The 24,738-nt window shown below is 43.8% G+C and overlaps 2 protein-coding genes across 6 annotated transcripts in view; one reads left to right on the forward strand and one right to left on the reverse strand.

Annotated features, from left to right (window-relative positions):
• LRRC74A (leucine rich repeat containing 74A) overlaps positions 1 to 4,971 on the reverse strand; it is a 29,517-nt gene extending 24,546 nt beyond the window's left edge. For all 3 annotated transcript variants that reach the window (XR_013978928.1, XM_080978711.1, XM_080978710.1), the window contains exons 1-4: positions 4,675 to 4,971; positions 2,579 to 2,698; positions 1,316 to 1,491; positions 259 to 366 (exon numbers count right to left, since the gene is read on the reverse strand). Coding sequence is in view for 2 of the 3 variants with exons in the window: in XM_080978711.1 (XP_080834837.1) it covers positions 259 to 366; positions 1,316 to 1,491; positions 2,579 to 2,698; positions 4,675 to 4,711 (441 nt within the window). In the remaining variant the exon portion in view is untranslated. The remainder of the gene's footprint in view (positions 1 to 258; positions 367 to 1,315; positions 1,492 to 2,578; positions 2,699 to 4,674) is intronic.
• A 47-nt stretch (positions 4,972 to 5,018) lies between these two features.
• Positions 5,019 to 24,271, forward strand: ANGEL1 (angel homolog 1). 3 transcript variants are annotated; one of them, XM_080978132.1, is made up of 10 exons: positions 5,019 to 5,136; positions 11,957 to 12,550; positions 13,680 to 13,906; positions 15,279 to 15,348; positions 16,371 to 16,804; positions 18,263 to 18,389; positions 18,749 to 18,859; positions 20,695 to 20,764; positions 21,628 to 21,791; positions 22,932 to 24,271. In XM_080978132.1, exons 1-10 carry the CDS (start codon positions 5,121 to 5,123, stop codon positions 23,090 to 23,092), a joined length of 1,974 nt encoding a protein of 657 aa, XP_080834258.1. In that variant the 5' UTR covers positions 5,019 to 5,120; the 3' UTR covers positions 23,093 to 24,271. The 3 variants fall into 3 exon arrangements, with proteins under 3 accessions (XP_080834258.1, XP_080834260.1, XP_080834259.1); XM_080978134.1 differs by lacking the exon at positions 5,019 to 5,136 and adding an exon at positions 8,200 to 8,566; XM_080978133.1 differs by lacking the exon at positions 5,019 to 5,136 and adding an exon at positions 9,237 to 9,318.
• The last annotated feature ends 467 nt before the right edge of the window (positions 24,272 to 24,738 follow it).

Genomic DNA, 24,738 nt, shown 5'->3' on the forward strand with positions numbered 1-24,738 from the left:
TTCCTATGGGAAACCGTGCATCGCAAGACGAAAAACTCGCAAGACGAAGAGACTTGCGGAACGAATTAATTTCGTCTTGCGAGGCACCACTGTATTGTGAAATGAGAAGGCCAGTGAACAGTTTCCAGAGATAAACAAGAAAAGGTTGTAAAACACTTTGCACATCAATAATAGCAATAATAATCAATACCAAAAAAAGAATGAACTCATCAAGTAAGTGAACTCCCTTCACCCTCCATACAGGGAAAGATTGGGTACCATCTCCTGGATGTAGCAGTTCTCCCGCAGCATCTGAACCAGGTATGTGGCTCCTTCGCCCAGAATCCAGTTATCTTCTAGCTCTAAGTGGGTGATGGTTGTGTTGGACTAAAGAATGCAAAGAGGGATAGAGAACTACAGGAAATCAGCAGAACTGACTGACAGAAAAGGCTTTTTAAAAAGTTCTCTGTTTGCTCAAAATATTAGTTTTCGCAGCTTGACATCACAAAACCGCAAAGAACTGTAAGCCAGGACAGTTAGCATTGGAGCTAACGTTAATTGGATAATGCAGCTAATGGGCTTTGTTTTTAAAGTTTAAACAGCAGCTAAGCAGAGGAGCAGATTAGGACACCTTTGGGATCTTTACTCCTAGATGAAAAACAGCTTTGGGAGAGGGAGAATTTATAAACAGGAGACAGATGAATTATATAGGGATAGTTTGTTTGTGTGTGTGTGTGTGTGGAGGGGGGATAGTTTCCTGTTTAACCCCGGCTCCCTCGGCCAATAAAGCGAGATGAGCGCCGCAACCCCAGAGTCGGTCACGACTGGACCTAATGGTCAGGGGTCTCTTTACCTTTTTTAATTCTTTGATCAAAATCACACACACACACACACACACACACACACACACACACTGAAGGCAGTATTTACCATGGGAGGAAGACAGGCTGTTTGTTTTTTTGTTTGTTTACATCTTGGTTGTAAATAGAACCTCTTAGGTTTACAAAATTAATAATACAGGTACCAACCTTTCCCCTAGCAGGGCTAGCAGGAGCTGGGAAATGTGATTCTGATGGGGAAAACAGTGTGGGACCAAGTTGCAGCGTGTAAACAAAGAACATCAGTACAATTGCAATTCTGGTTAAAGCTCCAAATGTGAAGGGGAAATATGGGGACAGGGAAGTTGCCATTTACGCAGTACAGTTAACCAGATCTAGTGATAAGACAGTGTCCTCTTTCTTCCTTCATTTAAGAATAATCTTCTTTCTCCCCAAACTGGGAAAAAGCCTATCAACTTGATGTGAAATAGTGTGGACTATTATTTTGAAGTACTTACAACCAGAGCAATGGCAATGGCTTTCGTTCCCTTGGGTCCAAGCCCATGATGGTTAAGGTTCATGATGGGTTCTTCCATGTTACGAATGAAGTACGAGACAGGAACCACTCCTACCAGCTTGCAAGCCTCTATGTAGAGTTCTGCACCCTTTATGGTTGCAAATGATCGGTCAACATCTGGAAAAGCAAACCAGTCTGATTGGCATAGCATTTCCCCTGTGATCACTACAACGAAAACAGACGTGTCCTGACCTAGACTTCAGTAGCACAGTCGCTAAGGAAAGGTTTAAACTGATGGCCCCTAAAATATTAGGCAACTGAACACCTCTGAAATTCTCCCTTATGCCTTGCAAATGTGCAAAACTCACGCTGATTCCAGGAAATAATCATAAGATCACAAATATCTCTATCCTTCCAGTTATGCCAAGCCTGCACTACAATATGCACTGCATCTATAGTTAAATCAATCCTATTTGTGTTCAAGACAATATCAACCAGGTAAACCAATACAACAAAGAAAATCCATTTGCAGGGTTGATGTAGGTGCACATTCTTGTACATGGCTGGTTCACATTTTATTTGATGGTTTCCTGATACAGATGTCTCTGTACATTCACTGGCTGGGCTACTAGTCACATACAAGTAAGTGCAAATAGAACTAGATTGTGGTTCCTATATAACATTTTGAGACTAAGAACATAAGAAGAGCAGGTCAATGGCCCATCTAGTCCAGCATCCTGTTCTCACAGTGTCTATGGGAAACCAGCAAGCAGGATCTGAGCAGAAAAATATTCCCCATTCCCCCTTAGGCTTGCAGCAAATGGAATTCAGAAGCATTACTGCTTTTGACTGTGGAGCAAGAGCTTAGCCATTGTGGCTAGCAACTCGCGTTAGCCTTCAGTTAAATACGATTGACAAGGCCTACTATTGTCAAATAAGTTCGACACTGATATCTGTGGTTGATCTATGTTTTGTTTTACCTTAATGAACCAGAATGAAGGTTATAGAGGCATTCCTCAGTTTAGCAGCAGAACCCATACTTTTAAACAGACAACTACTGACATGGGTGTAGCCGAGATTTATGTTGGGGGGCAGAACCTCAGTTAGTTTATTTTTATTGATTTGCTTGATTTGGGTGGGGCAACTCCCCCCCCCCATGCCCATGACTAGTGAGTGTCTTCGACAAAGTCACTACTATCTTTCAAGGTTATTATCAGGCTGAGGGGGAAGGTTTGGCTGGAAGACAAGATACTAAACAGTCCACCTTCTATCTCAAGGTCTGTGTCAGAATTTTCATCCCTTGACTTCTCTTCTTTGTCAGTGGTGTCAGTAACAGACAGGATCTCTGCAGACGTGCTGCCTTCTGACATCTCGCCATACTCATCTGGAATGAGATTAATTGCACACATTCTGCAATAGGAATACAAGCCCCTTGCTATGCCTATTATACTACACAAGAAGCCCTCGTTGCCCATCAGTGAAGCCATTCATGAACGCAAGCGCCTTAAAGAGCTTTCCCTCTCCTTCCCCAGCCATGGATCTTTGCCCTTCTCTCCAGGGTGCATGACACTCACCCAAAAGCTGTCAGAGGTTGATGGTTGCTTTCTGCTGTGAGATCCAGAAAAGTCCACCACTAGCTGTCTTGTGATGTTCGCCTTGCAATGGGTCTGCTGTTGCTCATTTCAAATGAGGTTCTCCTCCTTTCTTGGTGTTTGTCATTTCTCACACCTACAATCACTTACAGTGACTGGGCTCCCTACATTTTGTTGACCCTACCACCTAAAATGATGACAACTGCTTTCATCTCTTTCTTGTGTTGCTAACTTGGAAGACACGCCAGCTGTGTTTTGTATCAGGCAGAGAAGGCTTTGGAGGTTGGGGGTGGGGGTTGTGCTGTTCTCTAATAAGATGAAATGGTTTGAATGCCACTCTGCACAGGCACTGGAAGCAAGATTTGTAACTAGATGCTATTAGATGTGATTCCACCTCTCTCACCTCCAATTCATAATTTATTTTACAATTAGGCAGAAACAGCTTTGGAAAACTGCCCCTTAAGACAACTCAAACTGTACAAGGGATTTGTTGCTATACCTCGTCCAGCCAAATGAAGGAAAGAAAAAAAATGTGTTACTCTTTATTCAATCGCTTTTTTTGCGCAGGGTGTTCAACCTCTTCCTTCCACTTATTGGGTTACTGAGCTGCACTTCTGCAACCTTCTTGAGTGCTATTCAATATTTAAGCTTGACACGAATGATCCCCAGTTCAGCCATTCAGGTATCGATATGGGTGGAAAAAAAGAGTGCTAGTCGAGGCCATTGACAGGTGTGTGTTGGGTTTATTGGTTTGTTTTTCTTTCTTTCTTGTTCTTGTATTATGTATTTTGTGTTTCTATCTTGTGTTTTTGAGTTGTGAACTGCCCTGAGGTCTACAGATGGAGGGCAGTATACAAATTTAATAAATAATAATAATAATAATAAATAACAAAATTGATAACCACAATTCAGAATGAACTGGGCTTCAAAACTGTCTTGACTTACAATCAAAGATTTTGGTGGGTGCTGGGAATGGATGAATGGCTCGTAAATGAAATGAAATAATCTAGAATAAAGGATCCAAAAAAAGCCATCTAGGTTCAACCCCTTATTTTGAAAAACGAAATGGACCACCCAAGCAGGGTTGGCCCAATAATTTTTGCAGCAAAGGATAAGGCAGTGACCTCCTTCCCCGGTTCCATATTCAGAAGCCAGCTGGATGGGCAGCTGAATGCTGCTTCAACACTAGGGATGCAATACTGTCCCCTCACTGGACCAGATGGCAGCAGGCAAGTGAAGGGATGCAAGACAAGCCATGGGGCAAAACCGAACAGGTAGAAGGCTTAGGTGGAATGACTGAGAAGCTGCCACTGCCTCTACATAGCATCTGCTGCCCGAGGCAATTGCTTTACTGTGCCAGCCTTGCACAGATGTTCTTCCCTAATTCTGCCCCCTCCCCCCAGTCCTACCAGTCCAGACAACCTTTCTGTTGTGGTAGTGTGTAACCCTGTTTGGTGATACTAGTGGTTGGTTCTTCTATCTCAGCCTCACTGTTGTTGCCTGTTTCATCAACCTGAGATTTTATAATTCCTGGCACATGTGAGCATCACTTCCTAGTTTCTTTTTGTGAAAATATTGCTGTGGGGAAGGAGAGTTGGTTTCTGGACTCACTTAACCCTGAATACTTCAGAGTTTCATCAAGACACCAATGCCCTGCTTTCCATTTTTGGCTCTTATACATACACAGATAATTGTGATTTCTGCTAAAGCTCTAAGGGCATTCGTTTAGTGATTTCTGTTTTAAACAAAACACATACAACACTCTCACCTTCATCCTCCTCAAAGTCAAAGTTCAAAAAGTCCATGGTGTTGTTAAGGAACCAGGCGGTCTGCTTGTGGATTCTTCCCTTTCTTATAGTGTTATATGTAATTTATTGTGCTCTCTATTTCAGATTTTTTCGAAACAGAATCTTTACTGGAGTTACCCAACCATAACAATTTTTTACATCACAGAAACATTTCCATGACCTAAGGTGTCAGCTGGTGATGTGGAATCCCAGATGGGATTGTTTCTGATTAGGAAGACATTTCCTAGTCACTGGGACTGTCTGAGTGTTGTGCATGCTGTTTGCCTCCTCTTGAGTTCAGGTCACTTTAATTTCATCTCAAGTATTCCATGACCTCATCTAGACATTGTGACTCAAGATATATAGTATCTCCTATGGTCACATAGCTCAGACTTGCATTGGGTCTTCTTTGCTGAGCTGGATCAAAATGGATCAGAATTCAGGTGAGAGATTTTGTTTCAGAAAGTGATGCTGTTGATTGCTTAAGGTAAGGTTACCAGATTTTTTTCAATGAATCTGGGGACACTTTTCAACTTCAACTGATTTTGTATGGGGGCTGATGTGTAAATCCGGGGACTGTCCCCGGGAAATGGGGACATCTGGTAACCTTAGCTTAAGGGGCAGCTAAACCTGTTGAGGTTCTAAGAAATAATGTATGGTTCTGGGTACTAATGCTGCTACTTTTCATAACCCAAGTTCACCTCCCTCTCTTTAAATGTGGTGATCTTTTTTACAACAGTCAACCTTGGGCAGCCGATTAAGATCAGCATATGGGTTTGGCACCCTAAAGCCTATTAAATTAGCCAGATCACAACAATTCATGACACAGGTGACCCCTTTGTGAGAATTCTTCCCAATCACAACATTTAGACATGTACCATCTGTATGACACTCCTATCTTCATAAATAGCAGACATCTGAAAGCGAGGTGTAAATTTTTAACCATAGTTTTTATTAATATTAGTTTTAAAATATTGCATAATACAGTGGTACCTCTAGTTACGTAAATTCATTCCGGAGGTCCGTTCTTAACCTGAAACTGTTCTTAGCCTGATGCACCACTTTAGCTAATGGGGCCTCCTGCTGCTGCCGTGCTGCCGCCGTGTGATTTCTGTTCTCATCCTGAAGCAAAGTTCTTAACCCGAGGTATTATTTCTGGGTTAGCGGAGTCTGTAACCTGAAGCGTATGTAACCTGAAGCGTCTGTAACCCGAGGTACCACTGTATAGGCATGAACGCTGGTAAGGTAGTGCTAAGCAAGAGTCTTCATAATAATAGCCTTTCTTAAGGGACAGCAAAAATGGTAAAATCTGTTGCCATCCAAAAGTAGCATACAATACAGAAGGAAACCAAGCTGAATGTGGTAGTGACATCTTTCCTGCCACAAAGTTGTTGAAAAGATGGTTGATTGGGATCATTATTATTTATTTATTGATTTGATTTCTTACCTGCCCTTCACCATAAGGTCCTTGGACAGGTTACAGCAATTAATAAATACAATTATTAGGGTGGCTCATAAAAATTATATATTGAATGTCAATGGACAAGGTAAAGAGAACTGATGTTTAGACATGCTTAAATTTGTATAGGATTGGGCCATTAGCACCCACTCTTGCTTTCTATTTTGGGTGCCTGTCAAGTCTCTGTTTTCTTGCTGCAAGTTGTGAGCTGCTTACAATTCTAATTAGCAAACAGAGACTGTTTTCTTGTTTTCAGTGACAGCTGCACTAGTCATAACTGTTAGACAAGAAGAAAGGCTTCTAATTATCACCTAATGTGACCTCTGATTTATTCCATGAGCATGTAAATAAATCCAAGACTGGAGCTGGTGATAGGGTTATTTGGGGAGTGATCTTGCAGACAAGCATGGAGTGAATTTAGTAAAACCAACCCACATGGTTCAAGTAAATGACCCAGGCCTTACATGACAGGAAAAGGCAAAAAAGATAATGAAAAAAGAGAGGAATTAAGCAGAGCAGCTAGCAGTACTATTATTATTTTTAGGACCTTCTTAAATTAGGTAATTTAAAATAATGGAGTTGAAATCCGATAAACTGTTTTCATTTTCAAAGAAGCTCTAAGCCTTTGGATTATGGGGGGAAATGGAATCTGACTTTTTAAGTATGAGACACCAGAAGGAAACTCCTTCCCTTCCAAATTATATTTTACTTTTTAAAAACACTAATAAACAAGTCTCATGTTTCTTTAATTCTGGGAAGATGTGATGGCCTGCACTAATTCAGAGCTCCTGAATGCTTCACAAACCACACAGTCCAGTTTTAGATTCATCAATAATAATTATTAACCTTGATTCTGTGCTGCTAATGCTATTATTAAAATCCTCATAAACCACAAGGGTGTGCTGAAGTGGGGTGTTTGTGTGTGTGTGATATTCCAGAAGGAGATTCCTAAGGTGCGCACCTGACAGGCTGCTATGCTGATTTGCACAACCACGAAGCAGTGAGATGTGCGCTGAGCGCAGGGCACCTGAACGGTCTCCCAACGCAATTCCGTTGCTTCATTGCAGTACCCACCCCTCCCCGCTTAGAAAACTTGGGAAGCCCCAACTATTTTTTACATCTGTATTGTGCCTTTCCTCTTAAGAAGCCACAGGTAGCCGACATTTGATTATAGCATTGTAAGAGTACTAAGGAAGGTATCCCAAAGGTCCAACCCCCCTGCAATGCAGGAATCTCAGCTAAAGCATCCATGACAAATGGCCATCCAACCTCTGCTTAAAAACCTCCAAGGAAGGAGAGTCCACAACCCGCTGAGGGAGATGGTTCCACTGTTGAATAGACTTCCCTTCCCCTTTCATCCTTACAATAACCCTCTGAGGCATGGGCATGGGGGGGGCAGCTAGCCCCCATAAATCAATCAAAATCAATACAAATCAGAGGATTCTGCCCCCCCAACAAAAAAATCCTGGCTTCGCCCATGCTCTGAGGTAAAGTTATGCCTGCGAGAGAGAGAGCGACCCGCTGAAAGTCACCCTTTTTTATTATTTATTAAATTTATATACTGCCCTGTATCTGGGGAATCTCAGGACGGTTCCCAGAATAAAATCGGGATATAAAACCACAAAATACAGAATAAAAATATAAACAACCACCCATACCCCCCAAAGCCTTTTAAAAGGGCATACGGTGTAAATCAGATCAACAAAAGGCCTGGTTATTGGCTGTCTTATTTAGAAAGTTGCCCAGATGTTTAGAATGCGTGCAGGATTTTAAAATTGGCTTCAGTCTATCCTATAGTAGTGTGTTCTTATCTATCCGCATGTTCTTAAATGACGGCTGCAAACTTTTCAGGGGTAATTTTATTGTTTTGTCTTTATTTTAGCTTTGAGTGTGCCCCCTCCCCGCTACTAAAACCAAGCGGGCGTATACATTTTATGAACTAAGACAAATAAATGAACATGGGCTGAGGGGGCGGGGGGGCTTCCAGAGTTTCCCACAGAAGCGCCTGCTTGGGATATTCCGCATTTAGCAGCAGGCACCGGGGAGATCCAGCAGCGGGGTCTGTACAGGTGCTCCGTCCCCCCTTCACAGCCTCCGTCAAGCGGGCGGCGGATACGGAGCCGCGTCCTCCCGAAGCCTCTCGCGCCAGTCCTTGAGCACCAGCCCCGCTCGCTTGGGGAAGCTCCTCCGGGCCCGCCAGCCTTCCCAACGCAAGGAGGGCCCTCGGGCCGCCGCGACGCCCAACGGCTCATCCCGCCCGCGCGCCGCTCCCAATCAGCCGGCTCGAGCCTCGCTGAGGCGGAGTCGGGCTCGCGCGTGGCCCACAGCTGGGAGGGGAGGCGCGGGCGGCATGATCGGGACCGTGCTCTGTTACGTGCTGCTGCCCGTGGCGCGGCTCCTGCGGGCTTTCCGAGGTAACCCCCCCCTCCCCGCGCCGCCGTCCCTCCTTTTTTCCCGGCCTCCTCCTGTTTCCCTGCCCCCCACAAGCCTCCTCAGAAAGAAGAGGCGGCTTCTCACACGACGCGAGGGCTTCTGTCAGCCGAGGCCCAAAGCTGACAGGAATCCCCGCTGCCCCTCCGCGCTTCTCCACCAGGCCTGGCCGGACGACGCTCAGTTGGCGGCCTGGAAGCCTCGCCTTCTCCCCGCCTCAGGGACCCCTTTTTGCGAAGTCCGCCCCCCCCCTCGAAGGACGTGGTGGTGGTTGTTGTTCACAGTTCTGCCTCTACATTCACGGGGACGACATTATCTGTCGCCGGTGCTTTATTTCAGTATAATAAAATGCTTAACATCGGGGGGGGGCTGTGTTATTTTAAAACCAGATGGCCACTTTCCCATATGGGCAACTGAGGGGCAGGCGGGGGGGGGGGTGGAGCAGGACAGGCGTGCCAGTTGTGGGCGGGACCCGACGCAGAAGTGGGCGGGGCAATGAATGCAAAACAGTGCCTTTGTACCGTCGGCTGGTTTCTTCTACTCATGCTGTTTCTCTATCCCGCCGCAAACGGAACGAAAACGCACGCACGCTCAAAGAGGGTGTGTTTTAAGGTGTGCGTGGGTGCATGCGCACGCGTCCGGGGGGGGGGGGGAATAACCTAAAAGGCCAGACGGAGAAGACTGGGAAGCTGCGTTTGTCTCCCCCCCCCCCCGGGTTTCCCTACCAAATGTTGCTGTACGTAAAATACAGTAATTATGGTTTGGCTGGATGATGGCAGTGGGGAAAGAGACTAAGGAGGCAGGTGGTTTGGAGCGAAGTGTGGGCGGGAGCGTAGGAAAATAATAATAATAATAATAATAATAATAAATTTTATTTATATCCCGCCCTCCCCAGCCGAAGCCGGGCTCAGGGCGGCTAACAACACTAAAATAGTGCAACATTATAAAAACATCAAAGAATTAATTAAAATCAAAATTGATGGCAACCATAAACTAAAGTATTGTAAAGATTGCCAAAGGAGGGAGTCAGGCTGCGCCCTGACCAAAGGCCTGGTGGAACAGCTCTGTCTTGCAGGCCCTGCGGAAAGATGTCAAGTCCTGGAGGGCCCTTGTCTCTTGTGACAGAGCATTCCACCAGGTTGGAGCCGCAGCCGAAAAAGCCCTGGCTCTAGTTGAGGCCAGCCTAACCTCTCTGAGGCCTGGGACCTTCAAGATGTTTTTATTTGAAGACCGTAAGTTCCTCTGTGGGGCATACCAGGAGAGGCGGTCCCGTAGATACGAGGGTCCTAGGCCGTATAGGGCTTTGAAGGTTAAAACCAGCACCTTAAACCTGATCCTGTACTCCACCGGGAGCCAGTGCAGCTGGTATAGCACCGGATGAATGTGATCCCGCAGCGAAGACCCCGTAAGGAGTCTCGCTGCGGCATTCTGCACCCGCTGGAGTTTCTGGGTCAGTCTCAGGGGCAGCCCCACGTAGAGCGAGTTACAATAATCCAGTCTGGAGGTGACCGTCGCGTGGATCACAGTGGCTAGGTCAGGGCGAGAGAGGTAAGGAGCCAACTGCTTAGCTTGGCGGAGATGAAAAAATGCCGCCTTTGTTATAGCTGCAATCTGCGCCTCCATGGAGAGGGAGGTATCGAAGATTACACCCAAACTCTTAACGGACGGTGCTGGCACTAATTGCACCCCCGCAAGAGATGGGAGTTGCCCCCTCAATCCCATATCGTCCCGTCCCAGCCAGAGGACCTCTGTCTTCGAAGGATTTAACTTCAACCGGCTCCCACGTAACCATCCAGCCACAGCCTCCAAGCATCTGATCAGTGTGTCTGGGGCCGAGTCAGGATGGCCATCCATCAGCAGATAGAGTTGGGTGTCATCAGCATACTGATGGCAGCCCAGCCCAAAACTCCGGACAAGCTGGGCGAGGGGGCGCATAAAGATGTTAAAAAGCATCGGGGAGAGTATCGCACCCTGGGGCACTCCACACACCAAGGAGTGGCGGGATGACAGTTCCCCCCCAAGCGCCACCCTCTGTCCCCGACCAGAGAGAAACGAGCGCAGCCATTGAAGGACTGTGCCCTGGATCCCCACGTCGGCAAGGCGGTGGTCCAGGAGTTCGTGATCGACCATGTCGAAGGCAAACGCGTGTATTTGTGGTAATCATAATAAATGAAGCATATAGGCCTTTTGAACTGTTCAAAACACTTCAGATTTGTGTTGTAATCCTTTTAAGTTAGGTCGCTGTTACACTGAGCGTGAGTGAGAATGCATAGTTTCAGTTTTCTAAGTAGCCTAGCAGTACCTTGTCTCCTTGTATGACTCTTTCTAATAACCAGAGTGTTAGGGGCTAGATATGTGCCCAATTTTCATTTTCTATGTGGCTTTGGAAGTACCTTTTTGAGGTATGCTTTTAATACATTCTCTCCCCCTCCCCCTTTTGAAGGAGATGGGTACAGATGTCCCATTTCAGAATTCTCTAACAATTCAATTATTTGAACGGTAAATGCATTAATTTTCAGGGCTCCAGCACATTGGAAAGTACTCTTAAGGCTTAGTCTTTCTCTGCGACCCCTGGCCTTAGTTTCTTGCATAATAAAGTTATCATCCTGCATCACACTCTACCCATCATGATGACAAATATTTTGCTACCATGTAATATCAGGTGACTAAAAGACAAATGTGAGGGAACAAGGATTATCATGCTAACCCAGAGAAGAGGATTCATCTAATAGCCAAGCTAGATCCTATGCAGGAGATCTGTCTGGTTTGTTTGATTGGGATCATGACTTTGGGGGAGATTTTTAAACCTCTTCCCCTGCCCTGTTTTCTTGCTGCCTTCCAATCTGAAACTACTGTTTCCTAATTACATATACCAGCTAGATAACATAGCTAAAACCTTTACATTCTGTACTACTTCATTCTGTTCCAGTTCATGAGGTAATCCAATATCACTTGTTTAACTTTTATATCTGTTTTAACAATGCCTCCTGATCTGGTAAGAATATTTTGGAAATGAATGGTTATGTTAATGGTTACTAATATTTGCACTCAAATCAATAATAGAAAATCAGTGAGATTTTGAGATCAGCCAAAGTGATCAAGGAAGTCTTGATATTGCTAAACCCAAATGTTCAAAATCATGAACCTGCAACAATGTAGGACTGCTTTAGACAGTGGCATGGACTACTTTCCTGCCCACCTTCTCAGGATTGGTAAAAGCAGGTGTGCCCTACTGTGCCAACCTTTTGCTGATCCTTCTGAATTGTCCTCGTATCATAAACTGTTGAGTTCTAATAATTTTGTGGCACCTAATTTTGCTACCCTTTGGAAACATGTTGTTTTAATTAGCATCTGCTGTTGGTTTATTTTGGCAGATGCTTTCTTTACATGTCGAAAGAACATGCTTCTGGCGAAGAGCACGACCACCCATATAGACGGCCTATCTGCTCCCATCAGTGGGAAGCCTGTCTCAGAGGAGCAGCAAGCCCTGCTGCAGCAGTGGCTGGAGGAAGGTGCTGGAGAGGTCCATGCCAGTGAGAGTGCTTCAAAACCAGAAAAGGTGCCCACGATATCAGATGCTGAGTGGCTGGAAGGCCCAGAGCTACTGATGACAAGCTTAAGTGACCTGAATGTATCACCACAATCTGGTGGCCAGGAGCAGCTGCCAAGTGAGGTCCAGATTGAGACGTCTCCTGGACTACAGGAATTTGTAGAAGTGACAGGAAGTTTACCCACAGAAGAAAGGGAGGCCTTAGGGGACAATGCTATATGGGCAGCAGTAAGGACACAGGCTGATCCTCAGATGGTTGAAGCTGCTCCTCTGTCTACAGAAGTGTGGATTGAAGACCCTGCAGTGTTAGCCTGGAGTCCTGCCCAGGAGACAGATGTGGGACCAACAGAGGGAGCAGTATGGCCTTTTCAGAATGCTGGTCAGTTTCAGCCACTTCCACTAGAGATACCTTATCATGGTGAGTATAATGTTGTATTTCATCTTCTGGTTTTGACTCTGCTTTCATAGAGCAAAACTTTCCAATATAATATGACTGTATGATCTTTGCCATGTGTGAGGCTGCAAAAGAGCTGAATTATCTTTCCGCAGACTCCTTCAAAGCTTTGCCTTGGAAGCATAGTCCACTGCTGAACTCCTTTCGTGTTTGGATATGTTATTACTAGTTTAATGTAGTATGACCAAAATTACAGCCCAAAAAGCATAGGCAGAAGGTTTTGTGAACAGTTGCCATCAGAATTGCATGGCAAAGTAGTGAAAGGAGAGTTATTCAAGGTGTATTACTATCTGTGAAACAGATGACGTTTCAGAGTACAGTTGCAAGGAAATGAATCTAGTGCTTGATTGAAACTTGTGAGCATTGCAGAATCTTTCTTCCTCAATTCATTTAAGTCTGGAAGACTAGCTATCATAGTCTGTTGCTGTAAAAATTCATCTTGTGAAGTAGGCCTATAAAATACCACAATCTGTTAATCTTCAAGATGCCACCATTCTAACTTTGTTGCTTTTAAATACATTTATCTATTGGTCGCCTATCCGTCTCTGCCAGTGGAGTGCTTTTACAATCTGAATAATATTTCTGAACGATCATATCATAGTTCAAATTCTTCAAGCAATTGGTGAATGATTAATCCATTTCCCACATAGCAGAGGTAACTTAGGGCCAAACTGTAAAGATAGTAAATGTGTCTTTGCATTTAACAAGCACCTTTTAAAATAAGTAGTAGCTTCTAAAAGATTGTAATTATGAGGATCACAGCTAGAGAGGATTTAACTCTTTCATCCCCTGCTTTGGTCCTGGTGAAAATCACTTCTAATTGCATTGGTGCCATTTGTAGTTTTTAAAACCATTCATATTAAATGTAAGGGTGCATTTAACATCACATCTGATTTGGTCCATAGGGTCAAACTATTTGTGATGCTGGAGATCTGTGATCAGGAGATTTAAAAGAGATTTAAATTAAAAGCACCTGTTTGAACTTTTGGAATGGATTGGGGTTCTTTTCCCTCATGCAGTTTCCTCTGCCTATTCCCTCATCCCCCACTCCCATATTTCTAACATTTGTTTTCCTTTCTTTGTCATTACGCAGAAATTCTGTGGAGGGATTGGGAAGATCTTTCTGCTCAGGCTTGCATCCCAGAGTTGAGCTCAGAGGCTGGGTCTTTATTTGAATTCAGAGTCATGTCGTATAACATTCTGGCCCAGGACCTGATAGAACAGAGCCCTCATCTTTATATGCATTGCCATCCAGACATTATGAACTGGAGCTATCGCTTTACAAATCTCTTACAGGAGATCCAGCACTGGGATCCTGAAGTGAGTGTAACATTTGCATTAGGCACTATATTAGTTAGAGAGGAGAGGGAAATCCTAAGTACCGTATTTTTCGCTCTATAACACGCACATAGTTTTTAGAGGAGGAAAACAAGAAAAAAAAATATTCTAAACGAAACAGTAGATGTATGATTTTTATGGTTCATGCTGTGGCCACAGACATGTGATCTGCCGGTGAGTTTGGGGTAGCCCAATGCAAAAATCCTGAGGATCCATGTGGATCCATGCTTTGTAACCACGTTTTTGCACCACTGCGGCCCCAGGCAACAGTGGATGCGTGATTTTTTTGGTGCAAGCTGTAGCCATGGACATGCTATGTGATCTGATGGTGAATTTGGGGTGACCCAGTGCAAAAATCCTGAGGATCCATGTGGATCTGTGCTTTGTAACCACGTTTTAAGTGGGGAGGGAAGGAAAAGCACTCAAGGGACAAGGAACACGCATGGGGTGGGTGGAGAAGGATGTTAATAATGCAGAAGAGGGGTATAAGAGGAGAAGGCTCCTCTCCTCTCCCGCTTTGCTCCTTTAAAACAAGCAGGCTCTGCTTCTCTCCCTCCTCCCCAGCTTGCTGAAAAACTTTGCTGCTATTTAGCCAGCTGAGTGAGGAGAAGAGAGGGACAGAGAGCCTGCTTGCTTTAAAGGAGCCAACCGGACAGCAGCTGCTTACACCCGCTTTGCTCCTTTAAAGCTAGCAGGCTCTCTGTCCCTCTCCTCCCCCCCACTCAGCGGCTCTTCTCCCGCTTTGCTGTTTCAAAGCGAGCCACGGAGGAGGGAAGGAAGGGGAACCATGGATCCTCTGCTCACGACTGCAGCAGATCCCCCCGCCATCCGTAGGAATTCACTCCATAACACACACAGACATTTCCCCTTACTTTCTAGGAGGAAAAAAGTGAGTGTTATGGTGCAAAAAATACGGTATATTGCTCTTAGCTAGTGTCTGATAATATGGCCCCCAGAGTCCTCACTTGCAGCAACTGGAATTTGGGTCCTTCTCGCACATAGCTCACGTGACTGTAAACCTGTCTTTTAGTTTGGATTATCTGTAGATTCCTATCAAGGGTCACAGAGAACTTTCTGGCTTTAGGTAGCACTATTCAGTGGCTGTGAATCTGTAAGCACTTTCACTTTCAGTCTCCCACTCCTTGAACTCTTTGCACCTCCTCTCCTTATTTTAAGTAGTTTTTTGAATATGTAATTGCTTGTAGTCCCAAAGGATGCTGTATTTTCCCACTCTGTAGTAGGGGAAATAGGTATAGGGAAGATATTCAGTCAGAACTAGTTATAGTGAGGGAACTTAATCTGTTGTGCTGCCTTGGGAGAGCTGCTGCTAAGTATGTTCTCTGTTGCTTTCCAGATTCTTTGTCTCCAAGAAGTTCAGGAGAATCACTATTGGGAACAGCTGGAACCAACACTTACGATGATGGGTAGTTTTTGAGATGGAGACTAGCTCAAGAATACTCCTATGGATTCCTCCAAGCACTGCTTTTTCTACACAGTTTTAGTAGCCACAATTTTTCTGGGATGATTTGCTTTACCCCCTGAGTTTGATAGAAGGAATGGTTGTGGGGAAGTTGGAGCTTCTCTGCTATCTTTAATGTCACACTAGGATATCATCATTTAGTAAGAGGCTTGGTCTGTCTCTCCCATGATTTTCGGAGTGGGGTTTTAGCCTAATGCTGGGGATTAAAGTCAACATTCCTTTTAAAATAAAAAATGAGAAGCAGCCATGGGAGGCTGCAGTTAGGAACAGGAGGTTGATGCAGGAGGAGCTGCTTAACTTCTCTCCCTCCTGCTGTCTTCTCACTCAAAATCCTGCTCCTACCTGCAAGCTGCTTTTCCTGTGAGTCAGGATATGGATCCCAGCAACCCTTCTCCCCACTAGTGGAAAAGCAAGTTGGGGAAACTGACTTTGAGCAGGGAAACATCCAGGCGCAAAAAGGATTAAGAAGTCTTTGACATTCCTTTGCTCAAACTTGGGAGCTCCTGTAGCATCTCATCAGTTTAACAAGGAAAAATTGTATCAGGAGACAGTTGTATGCATCTCCTCTATAACCTCTAGTTGAGCTTTGTGAATAAAATCATGCCAGGTTTAGAACCGTCTGACTTTTAGGTTGGCCCTTTTTTGTACCAGAGTAGGGAACCTTCACCCCAGACATGGTTCCCTGCCTTCCTGAATCTGCTCCAACTCCTGCGACAGTTGGATGTGTTTGGCTTGGCATGGTTTCACAAGAGGAACAGGAGGAACATTTGTTGGCTGGACACTGTAAAAACAGAAGTGTAAGATCTCGATATAATTTAATCTTGCCTACAGAGACTTGCAGCCTAATCCTATGCAGATTTACTTATAGTTCAGTGAGGCTTATTCCCATGTATGTGTTACAGAGTTGCAGCCTTAAGTTCTTGGTTGTTTAAATTGATCTGATGAAGCCTTTTGTTGTTTGGCTAGGCTTCGCCTGCATCTACAAGCGGAGGACAGGCAGGAAGACAGATGGTTGTGCAATCTGCTACAAGCAAAGCAAATTTCAGTTGATAAGTGCTAGTCCTGTTGAATACTTTCGGCCTGGCTTGGACATCCTTAACAGGGACAATGTGGGTCTGGTATTACTGCTACAACCTTTACTCCCAGAGAACTTGGGAGACAAATCAATCAGCCCTTTGTGTGTGGCAAACACTCATGTGTTGTATAATCCCCGTCGGGGCGATATCAAACTGGCTCAGATGGCTCTGCTCCTAGCCGAGGTAGACAAGACTGCAAAAATGGCTGATGGCAATTACTGCCCTATTATCTTATGTGGGGACCTGAACTCTGTGCCTGACTCACCGCTATACAAGTTCATTCGGAATGGCCAGTTGTACTACCATGGAATGCCAGCCTGGAAGGTAAGCAGAGAAAGGGGATAGATGGCAACATCTCTTGACTCAGCTTAAAATGTATCGTGCCGTTCCTCTGTAGACTTAGCAGCTTCTGAGATTTTCTACCATTGTACCACCTTTTCTGTGGCTTTAGTCAGTTCACTAAGAGAAATTGAATGAGTTAATTTCTCTTGGGATAAAAAGGCCATTATTGTATTTGGGTCATAGGTGCTACAGGAAGAAGTCCATGCTAGAATCTATGTAAACTTAGGCTATCTGCATGACAGCTGCCTGCATTGCTGCTTTAGTCAAGGTAAAGGTAAAAGGACCCCTGACCATTAGGTTCAGTCGTGGCCGACTCCGGGGTTGCGGCGCTCATCTCGCTTCATTGACTGAGGGAGTTGGCGTACAGCTTCCGGGTCATGTGGCCAGCATGACTAAGCCGCTTCTGGCAAACCAGAGCAGCACATGGAAACGCCGTTTGCCTTCCCGCTGGAGCGGTACCTATTTATCTACTTGCACTTTTATGTGCTTTCGAGCTGCTAGGTTGGCAGGAGCAGGGACCGAGAACGGGGATTCGAACCGCTGACCTTCTGATCGGCAAGTCCTAGGCTCTGTGGTTTAACCCACAGTGCCACCCGCTTCCCACTGCTTTAGTATATTAGCACAAAACATGAAGCTGGGGCGGTGGACAAAGCAGACACAGAAATAGGAAGTTATTGAGAACAAAACTTTTCTACGTTAAATTAAATGTTCAAACAGATATTATGATGCATTCAATTTAGAACAGATAGAATCTGTTTCCCCTCATTCTAGCTGCCCCCAATGTATTCTGTTTTTTTCATTTGAAAATAATAAACTTTATGAAAAGCAGAAAGTCAATAAACTGAAGCTACCAGCATGTGTGGGCTGCTAGATAAGGGTGTGCATTGGATGCAGATTGAAAACTCATGCATATACCAGTTTAAAATTACTGGATTCTAAACCTTTTTCTCTCCTTGAGACAATCACATGTTTTCTGTTGAACCCCCATCTGCTATAGGCTAGATTTCTAACATTCTTGATTACCCGGGAATATTCTAGACTGGGTGCTTCCAAACAGAGGCATAGTATTATAAAAGGGTCCTTAGCAACAGGCTTCCTTTTGCTGTATTATTTTTGGAAAGCGTAACTTCAGATTAAATTGGGGTGGTGGGAGATACATGCCGGCATTCTGATGACAGCAGCACTGTACGGGTGCTTCAAAAACTTGCATGCAACAGCACCTTTGATCCCATAATACACACCCTTCATTGGGTTTTCTTTCTTTTGACTAAGTGACTAATTCCTTTGCTTGTAAATTCCTAGCGTAGTCACAAAACTGTAGATGTAAGTGCCAGTTTTTAAGCTTGTGTGTGTGGCTGCACCTACTATAAATTTTGCTGTATTTGAGAAGATTGTGTGTTTCAAAACACTTTGGTGTGTGCTTGTGTTCTGCCCCTGTAGGTGTCTGGACAGGAAGACTTCTGTCAGAACCCACACCAGCGGAAACTGCTGACTCCCCTGTGGCCCAGCTCTCTGGGGATTACGGACAGCTGCCAGTATGTCAGTCTATGCCAAAGCAAGAAGTCAGGTGAGCTTCAGGGTGGAAATGAGGACAAGTGTTGCAGAGACTTGTTCTATGCCATTAATGTACTGTCTGAAAGTTGCTAGTTTTTTACACTCTAAAACCATCAGACTGTCTAAGAGCCTAAACATGTTTATTCATAAAAGTGTGTATTCCCGTCATCCATAATTGTGGGTTAGGGTACCCCTCCTTCGCTTTAACCAGCATTTGAATTTTGAAATTGCATTTTGATGGTTGTATGGGAGCAGTGTGGACTTGTACCTCCACCTCATGCAAATAACAACACTAGGTTGTGTGAAAATAATCAAAATCAACTTAAATGCTTCGTTTTATTTCCCTCCTTTGATCTGCCTTTCTCCCTGTAGACAGGCGCAAATACAGCCGTGACTTCCTGCTTCAGTTCCGTTATTGTGATGTTGCATGTGAGCGACCTGCAGATCTGATCCTGTTGGAAGGTGTGACGGATGCCACGCCAGGTATCCAAAATTTCCCACCGCTTCATTCTGCAACTATGATACACCTAGTTGGAACAGAACTTTTAATACTGAATGGTTTGGACTCACTAGCAGGGTTTGAGTAAACACTTACAATTAAGAAAACAAGTATAAAGGTCAAGATGCAATAATGGGGAAATAACAAAGGGTAAGATTTAATGTGAAAATATGGTACAAAAATTATAAGATTATAACAATATTTAATTAGAAGATTATATAATTATAAAATTAAAGTAGGAAAAAACAGGCAGGAGAAGTAAATAATTAATGAACCAGAAGAGGAAGCTGAGAGATGATGGATTTTATGGAGCTAGCCGATCTAACCGGAAGAGTCTGCGACCAGAAGGAGGAGGAACACCACGAAGAATGGAAGAAATTCAATGATTATTTAGCTAAATTTGTTAAACTAAAATAACAGGAAATAGCGTCCAGATACTTAATGGGCTTAGGATTGTATTTATGTTAACTGTTAAAATAATATGTTTAATACAAGAAGGAGAAGATTTAAGGATGTTAATGTTTAATTTAAAGGGTATTAAAATTGGGATTTGGAAAACCGTTATAAGGATATGCAATGAAATTCAACTAAGGGGAAACGAGGAAGTCATCCTACAAAGTAAATAACTGTTATTTTCAATAAGGTTATGATTTATGTTTGTTATGTTTTGTTTGTCTCATGTTTTTGTTTGTCGTTGATATTGTAAAAACCAATAAAAATTTTGGGGGGGGGGAAAGAAGAGGAAGTTGAGGGAAGTCACGGGAGGTGGGGTGGGGGAGGTAGAGATTTATACATTCTTTTTGTGATAATCCTGATTGTGTTGAATATAAAATTGTAAAACTTGATACAAATTATTTTTTAAAAATAATAATAATACTGAATGGTTTGAGGCACTGCTGAACATGGGTGTAACCAAGATTTTTGTTAGTGGGGCAGGCCTTTTATAAGGGGGTCAGAACCTCAGTTTGCTATGTATTTTTACTGAATTTTATTGATTGGGCGGGGTCAGCTGCCCCCCCCCCTTGGCTATGCCCATGCTGCTGAAGGTGTTCATTGGTGGGCTGAAGCATGGCCACATGCTTTTGAGGACTTTGTAGCAAACCTTGCATTCCAAAAAGAGTATCAAATTTGGAATTTTGATTACGTTTCCCCCACTCTTTGAAATCTGCCTCATGCAATCTCCTGATTAAAAGATATTTGTTGATTATTCTTGCCTTTTGCGGTTTGGTAATGATAGTCCATTATGTGCCAACAGCAAGTTAAGTCCAAGGATCACAAAACATAAGCATCGAGGCTTGTGTTTTTCAAATAGCAATCAGCCTTCCATGCCATGTGGCAAATTTACTTTTGAAATTTAGGACTGTTACAAAGGCAGCTTGTGTATGTCATGCAGGTTTGCTGTTTTACGAAAATGTCTACAATTACTCTTGAGCATTCCTGAAGTGGTTCTTTCAATCCTGGGCAAAATCTATTACTTGAAAGAGCAGCACCTTTACTCATCACCTGAGCCTTGTCTTGGTTTTTTATTGTTCCTGTTTGCGTATGACCTGCTTAACCCAGTTCTGGAGGTGAGAAAGCAGGAGGGGCCCATTTCTAACTGTGGTAGATGTTCTCACCTCCTAATCTCTTTATGCACCAATATATTTCATTGAATGCTGAAACCTTTACCTGTTCCCCACTCTCTCCCATTTTGCCACTTGGTCTTGACAATGTCAATTGTTGAAGCAGCAATTTGGATGGGGTTACTAATTGTGAGTTTAACCCCAAAATTGTATGTTCAGTGGTGTATCTGATCTGAATTTTCTTTGGTGCATTGCAGACCGTCCTGCACATTGGCCTAAGGAGCTCACTGTAATGAACAACTCTGATCCAGATCTGTGTTACTCAAGGTAACTTGAAGGGAAAGGGTGTTGGGTCCCATGAATGAGACAGTTCCATAGCCAGGATTGTTATCTTGAGAGCATAGTGAAGTCACCTTTGGTTGAAGAGGATTGTATGATCCCTGTCACAAAGCCTATGTTAGAGTCAAGGTTTTCTCCAAGAAAAGGGGGCTGTGTTTGCAAGAGCAAGTTAATCTTCATACTGCAGTTACTCTCTGGGTCACAGGAGGGAGTTTTTCTTTTCATTTGTTACAATGAAATAAATTGAAACCAACCATGAGTGGGCCAAGTGAGAATTTCTCTTGAAACTCAAATTGAGGTACAGTGGTACCTTGGGTTAAGAACTTAATTCGTTCCGGAGGTCCGTTCTTAACCTGAAACTGTTCTTAACCTGAAGCACCACTTTAGCTAATGGGGCCTCCTGCTGCCGCTGCGCTGCCGCTGCACGATTTCTGTTCTCATCCTGAAGCAAAGTTCTTAACCCGAGGTAATATTTCTGGGTTTGCAGAGTCTGTAACCTGAAGCGTATGTAACCTGAAACGTATGTAACCTGAGGTACCACTGTATAAGATTAGAGATATGCCAGGATAATGCAACAGTTATAAAGGCTACACTATCTTGGTCCCACCTTAGCAAGATTTAGGGCTCTGAGCAGACTCCCCTTGAAAATAGTCATTTATCAAATAGCGTGTTGTAATCAAATTTAAGGGAGTTTCCCCAGGATCAGACAGTAATAGCAAAGCAAATGTCTGTGGAAGGCAGAGTTGAGTAGTTGAATAGTAGTACTTTTAAAGTGTGCTTTTCTTGCATTAATTGCGTTTCTTCTCCTCTTCCCCATGTTTTGGGGATGAGGAGCTGTTTTTCCTTTATAGGTATCCAGGCAGTATCCAGCATGGCCTCAACCTGACTTCTGCCTACAGCCACTTCCTGCCTGAGAGAGGTTGCCCTGAGATTACAACCATGCCAATGGGTGTGGGGGCCACAGTTGATTACATCTTCTATTCAGCAAAGCCTGTCAAGAGTGATAATGAAGAATGTGAGTGTTACAGAACTTGAATCTCCTGTATGGCTAAACTTTGTGTATTTCATCAGAGCTTTTGTGATGGACTGCCTGTCTATCTCAGCCTCAGCCCTTCAGTGAGCCACTGAGGATGGCAGCTTATGTCATCATAAAATGCATAACTCCCCCTGTTTTTCATCTGGCTATTACTCTGCAGTGAGTTGCAGTGGTGATCATGTAAGTGCTTTGCTTCTTACGGCTGTTCCTTTAATTGTGATCGGAACAGACTAGAGTGCTGACTTCCTGTTGTTTTGCCATAAGTTCTTCCTTCTTACTGTACTTTAGCTCTGACCTATGCCCCTTGCCTCCCACAAACGCTTCTTCAGCAGGATCTATGCTCACATCTCTGATCTGGCTCCTGAAGGCTCTCAAGAAAAGTATCCTAATGTCAATGTCCAGTGCTGTCCACAATTTGTCACAGGGAGATACTGTACTGAACATCAACATTGTGTTGTCCCCCCACTTTAATTTGAGGTCTCAAGCCTGAGAGAGTCATTCGAGAGGGTAAAACCTGAAATGAAGCTTATACTTACCAAGCTAGTGATCACTTGCATGATGACTGCAAAATGTATTGGCAACATGTTCTCTCACTGGTAGAGCATGTGCTTTAAAATGCAGAAGGTCTCAGGTACAATCCCTGGAATCTCCAGGTAGGGCTGGGAGAGACCTGTCTATGGAAAGTCCCTGCTGGTGAGTGTAGACATTACTGAGGCAGACAATTGGTATAAGGCAGCTTCAAAATTGCCATTTTCCTGTTTCCCTGGTTCATATTTTATTGAATGCTGGAAGATTTGGGAATATGAGCTGAATACACATCTAGGATATTGCAGCCAGGGAGGGATGGTAGTAGAATTAGAAAACTAATTGCTTATGATTTTGAGAGGCTGTATAAGTGTGTCTGGGTTAGTGCATTATTTAGTTATTGAAAACAGTGTTGTTGTTGGTGTGTGTGTGTGTGTGTGTGTGTGCCCATGACAGTTGCTAATCTCAGTATTTTTACTTTTGACACTTTCATTGCAGTCTTTCTGTGGTTGAGCTTATGCTTCCGCCACTCCACACAGGGAATGAGTTTGCATGCTCTGTGCTCCTCTTATTGCAACTGTGATTCATTTTCAGGTCGCAGGATGTACCAAGATGGAGCCCTAAAGCTGCTTGGCCACCTCTCCCTCCTCTCTGAAGACATCCTTTGGTCAGCAAATGGCTTGCCAAACCCTTTCTGTTCATCTGATCATCTTTGTCTGCTGGCCAGCTTTGGCCTGCAGATCTCTGACTTCTGATCATGTGCCAGATCTCTAGGACTCTCGCAAGAGTTGGTCTGAATGGGAAAAATCATGCCGTTGAAGTTTACATTAGCTATCTTTAAAAAAAAAAAAAAGCAAAAGCTATTTATCTTCCCCACCCTCACCCCTCCCCTTTTTGAGATGTCCTTGTTCGTTTCTCCCACACTTCTTTTTTCATGAGTTCACCCAGAATGCTACAGTGCTTCACTGCCAGTTTATGGCTGCTGCACCAGCTTTTTTTCCCTCTTTTAACAAAGTGTATCCCGCCAGCAAATTAGCAGATTTCTGTCAGCCTGGCAAGTTTGCTTAGCCACCATTGCTTAGAAGTCAGCAGAGCATGTCTTTGTGCACCACAAAGACCTTAGCAGGACTAGAGATGATTTGAGCCTGAGTCTAATCTGGGCTTCATTATTTTTTCTTTTCATCACAAGCAGCAGTTGGCCCAAACATTACTGTTTCTGTTGCACCTAGACCAGAATGCTGATGATGATTTTTGCAAGTGTGCAAAACATAGGGCTTTTTTGAAGTGCTAGTACTGCTCATAACCTCCAAAGGTGGGTGCTTATTGACTGAAATGTTGTTTCTCTTATCTGCTTGGAAGTAGCATCAAATCAACCCGTGTCAACTAACTGTACCCTGTGGAGGTCACCTTGCCAAAATTCAGCTCTCCTGCATGAACGTTTGGAAGCCGCCTGCTCATACTGTAACAGACTTTTATCTTTGCTCTAAGAGCCCGCTTGGATTTTATGCTCAGGTTCTTGAGAAGGCTGTTTTCTCTCTCCCATCAACTTGTGACATTTTTGTTGCCTCTGGTGGCACTTCAGGGAAGAAAAAGACGGACTAAAAGTGGCAAAAACCCAAATGAGTGCTGCTTTGTTCTTTGTTACAGCTTGTAAGCCACAGTACTGGGTACCTCAACTGGTCCTGGCAGTTGCTGCTCATTTTTTCCTTTATCACCAATGAATTGTGACAGGAGCATGCGGCTACAGAGTTAAGGCCAGCCTCTAAATAACCCACATCCTTTCCTTGATACATGGAATCCACAGGATCAACTTCAGCTTTGTGTGGGCCATGGCACAACTTTATTTTGTGGGGGGAGGGAACGCATTCGGAGTTGTCAGTATTTTTAATGTTTTCTTAAAATTTGAAAAAATAAAATTTTATAATTTCAGAAAAGTTGTAAATTCAGTTGGTTGGTACGGCGTGGGTGAAACTGAGCAGGATGCTTTGTGAGAGCACTTTGTGTGTAGCCCTCTGGTGAACAAGGTGGGAACTGCTGCTGAAGATGCACCCTGCTGTGTGGTGCTTGCAAATCCTGAAATCCAGTATAATATTATGCACACTGAGCCTCTCTGGCGTGATTACCTGAGTATAACAGCTCTTAGGAGCTTTCTGTAGAATTTGGCCAATAGGGCTTTTCATTTTATAGAAATGCATCTTTCTAGCTCTTACAGATATGAAAGTAGGCTTGGAAGTGTGTGGGCACTGGGCCATGGCTTGTTGAATGCTCAGTAATAATAACAGTAATAATAAAAAATAATAATTTATTTATACCCTACCCATCTGGCTGGGTTTCCCCAGCCACTCTGGGTGACTTCCAACAAAATATTAAAAATACATGAAAACATCAAACATTAAAAACT

The sequence above is a fragment of the Podarcis pityusensis genome (assembly GCF_964106645.2).
Source record: "Podarcis pityusensis genome assembly, chromosome: 1".
Classification (NCBI taxonomy): Eukaryota; Metazoa; Chordata; class Lepidosauria; order Squamata; family Lacertidae; genus Podarcis; species Podarcis pityusensis.

Excerpts from the sequence above, each read along its gene's own strand:
- ANGEL1 (XM_080978134.1), top strand. The coding sequence starts at position 8,503 with ATGATCGGGACCGTGCTCTGTTACGTGCTGCTGCCCGTGGCGCGGCTC. Across the intron at positions 12,551-13,679 it reads ACTAGAGATACCTTATCATG|AAATTCTGTGGAGGGATTGG; the intron begins GTGAGTATAATG and ends GTCATTACGCAG. Across the intron at positions 15,349-16,370 it reads ACCAACACTTACGATGATGG|GCTTCGCCTGCATCTACAAG; the intron begins GTAGTTTTTGAG and ends TTGTTTGGCTAG.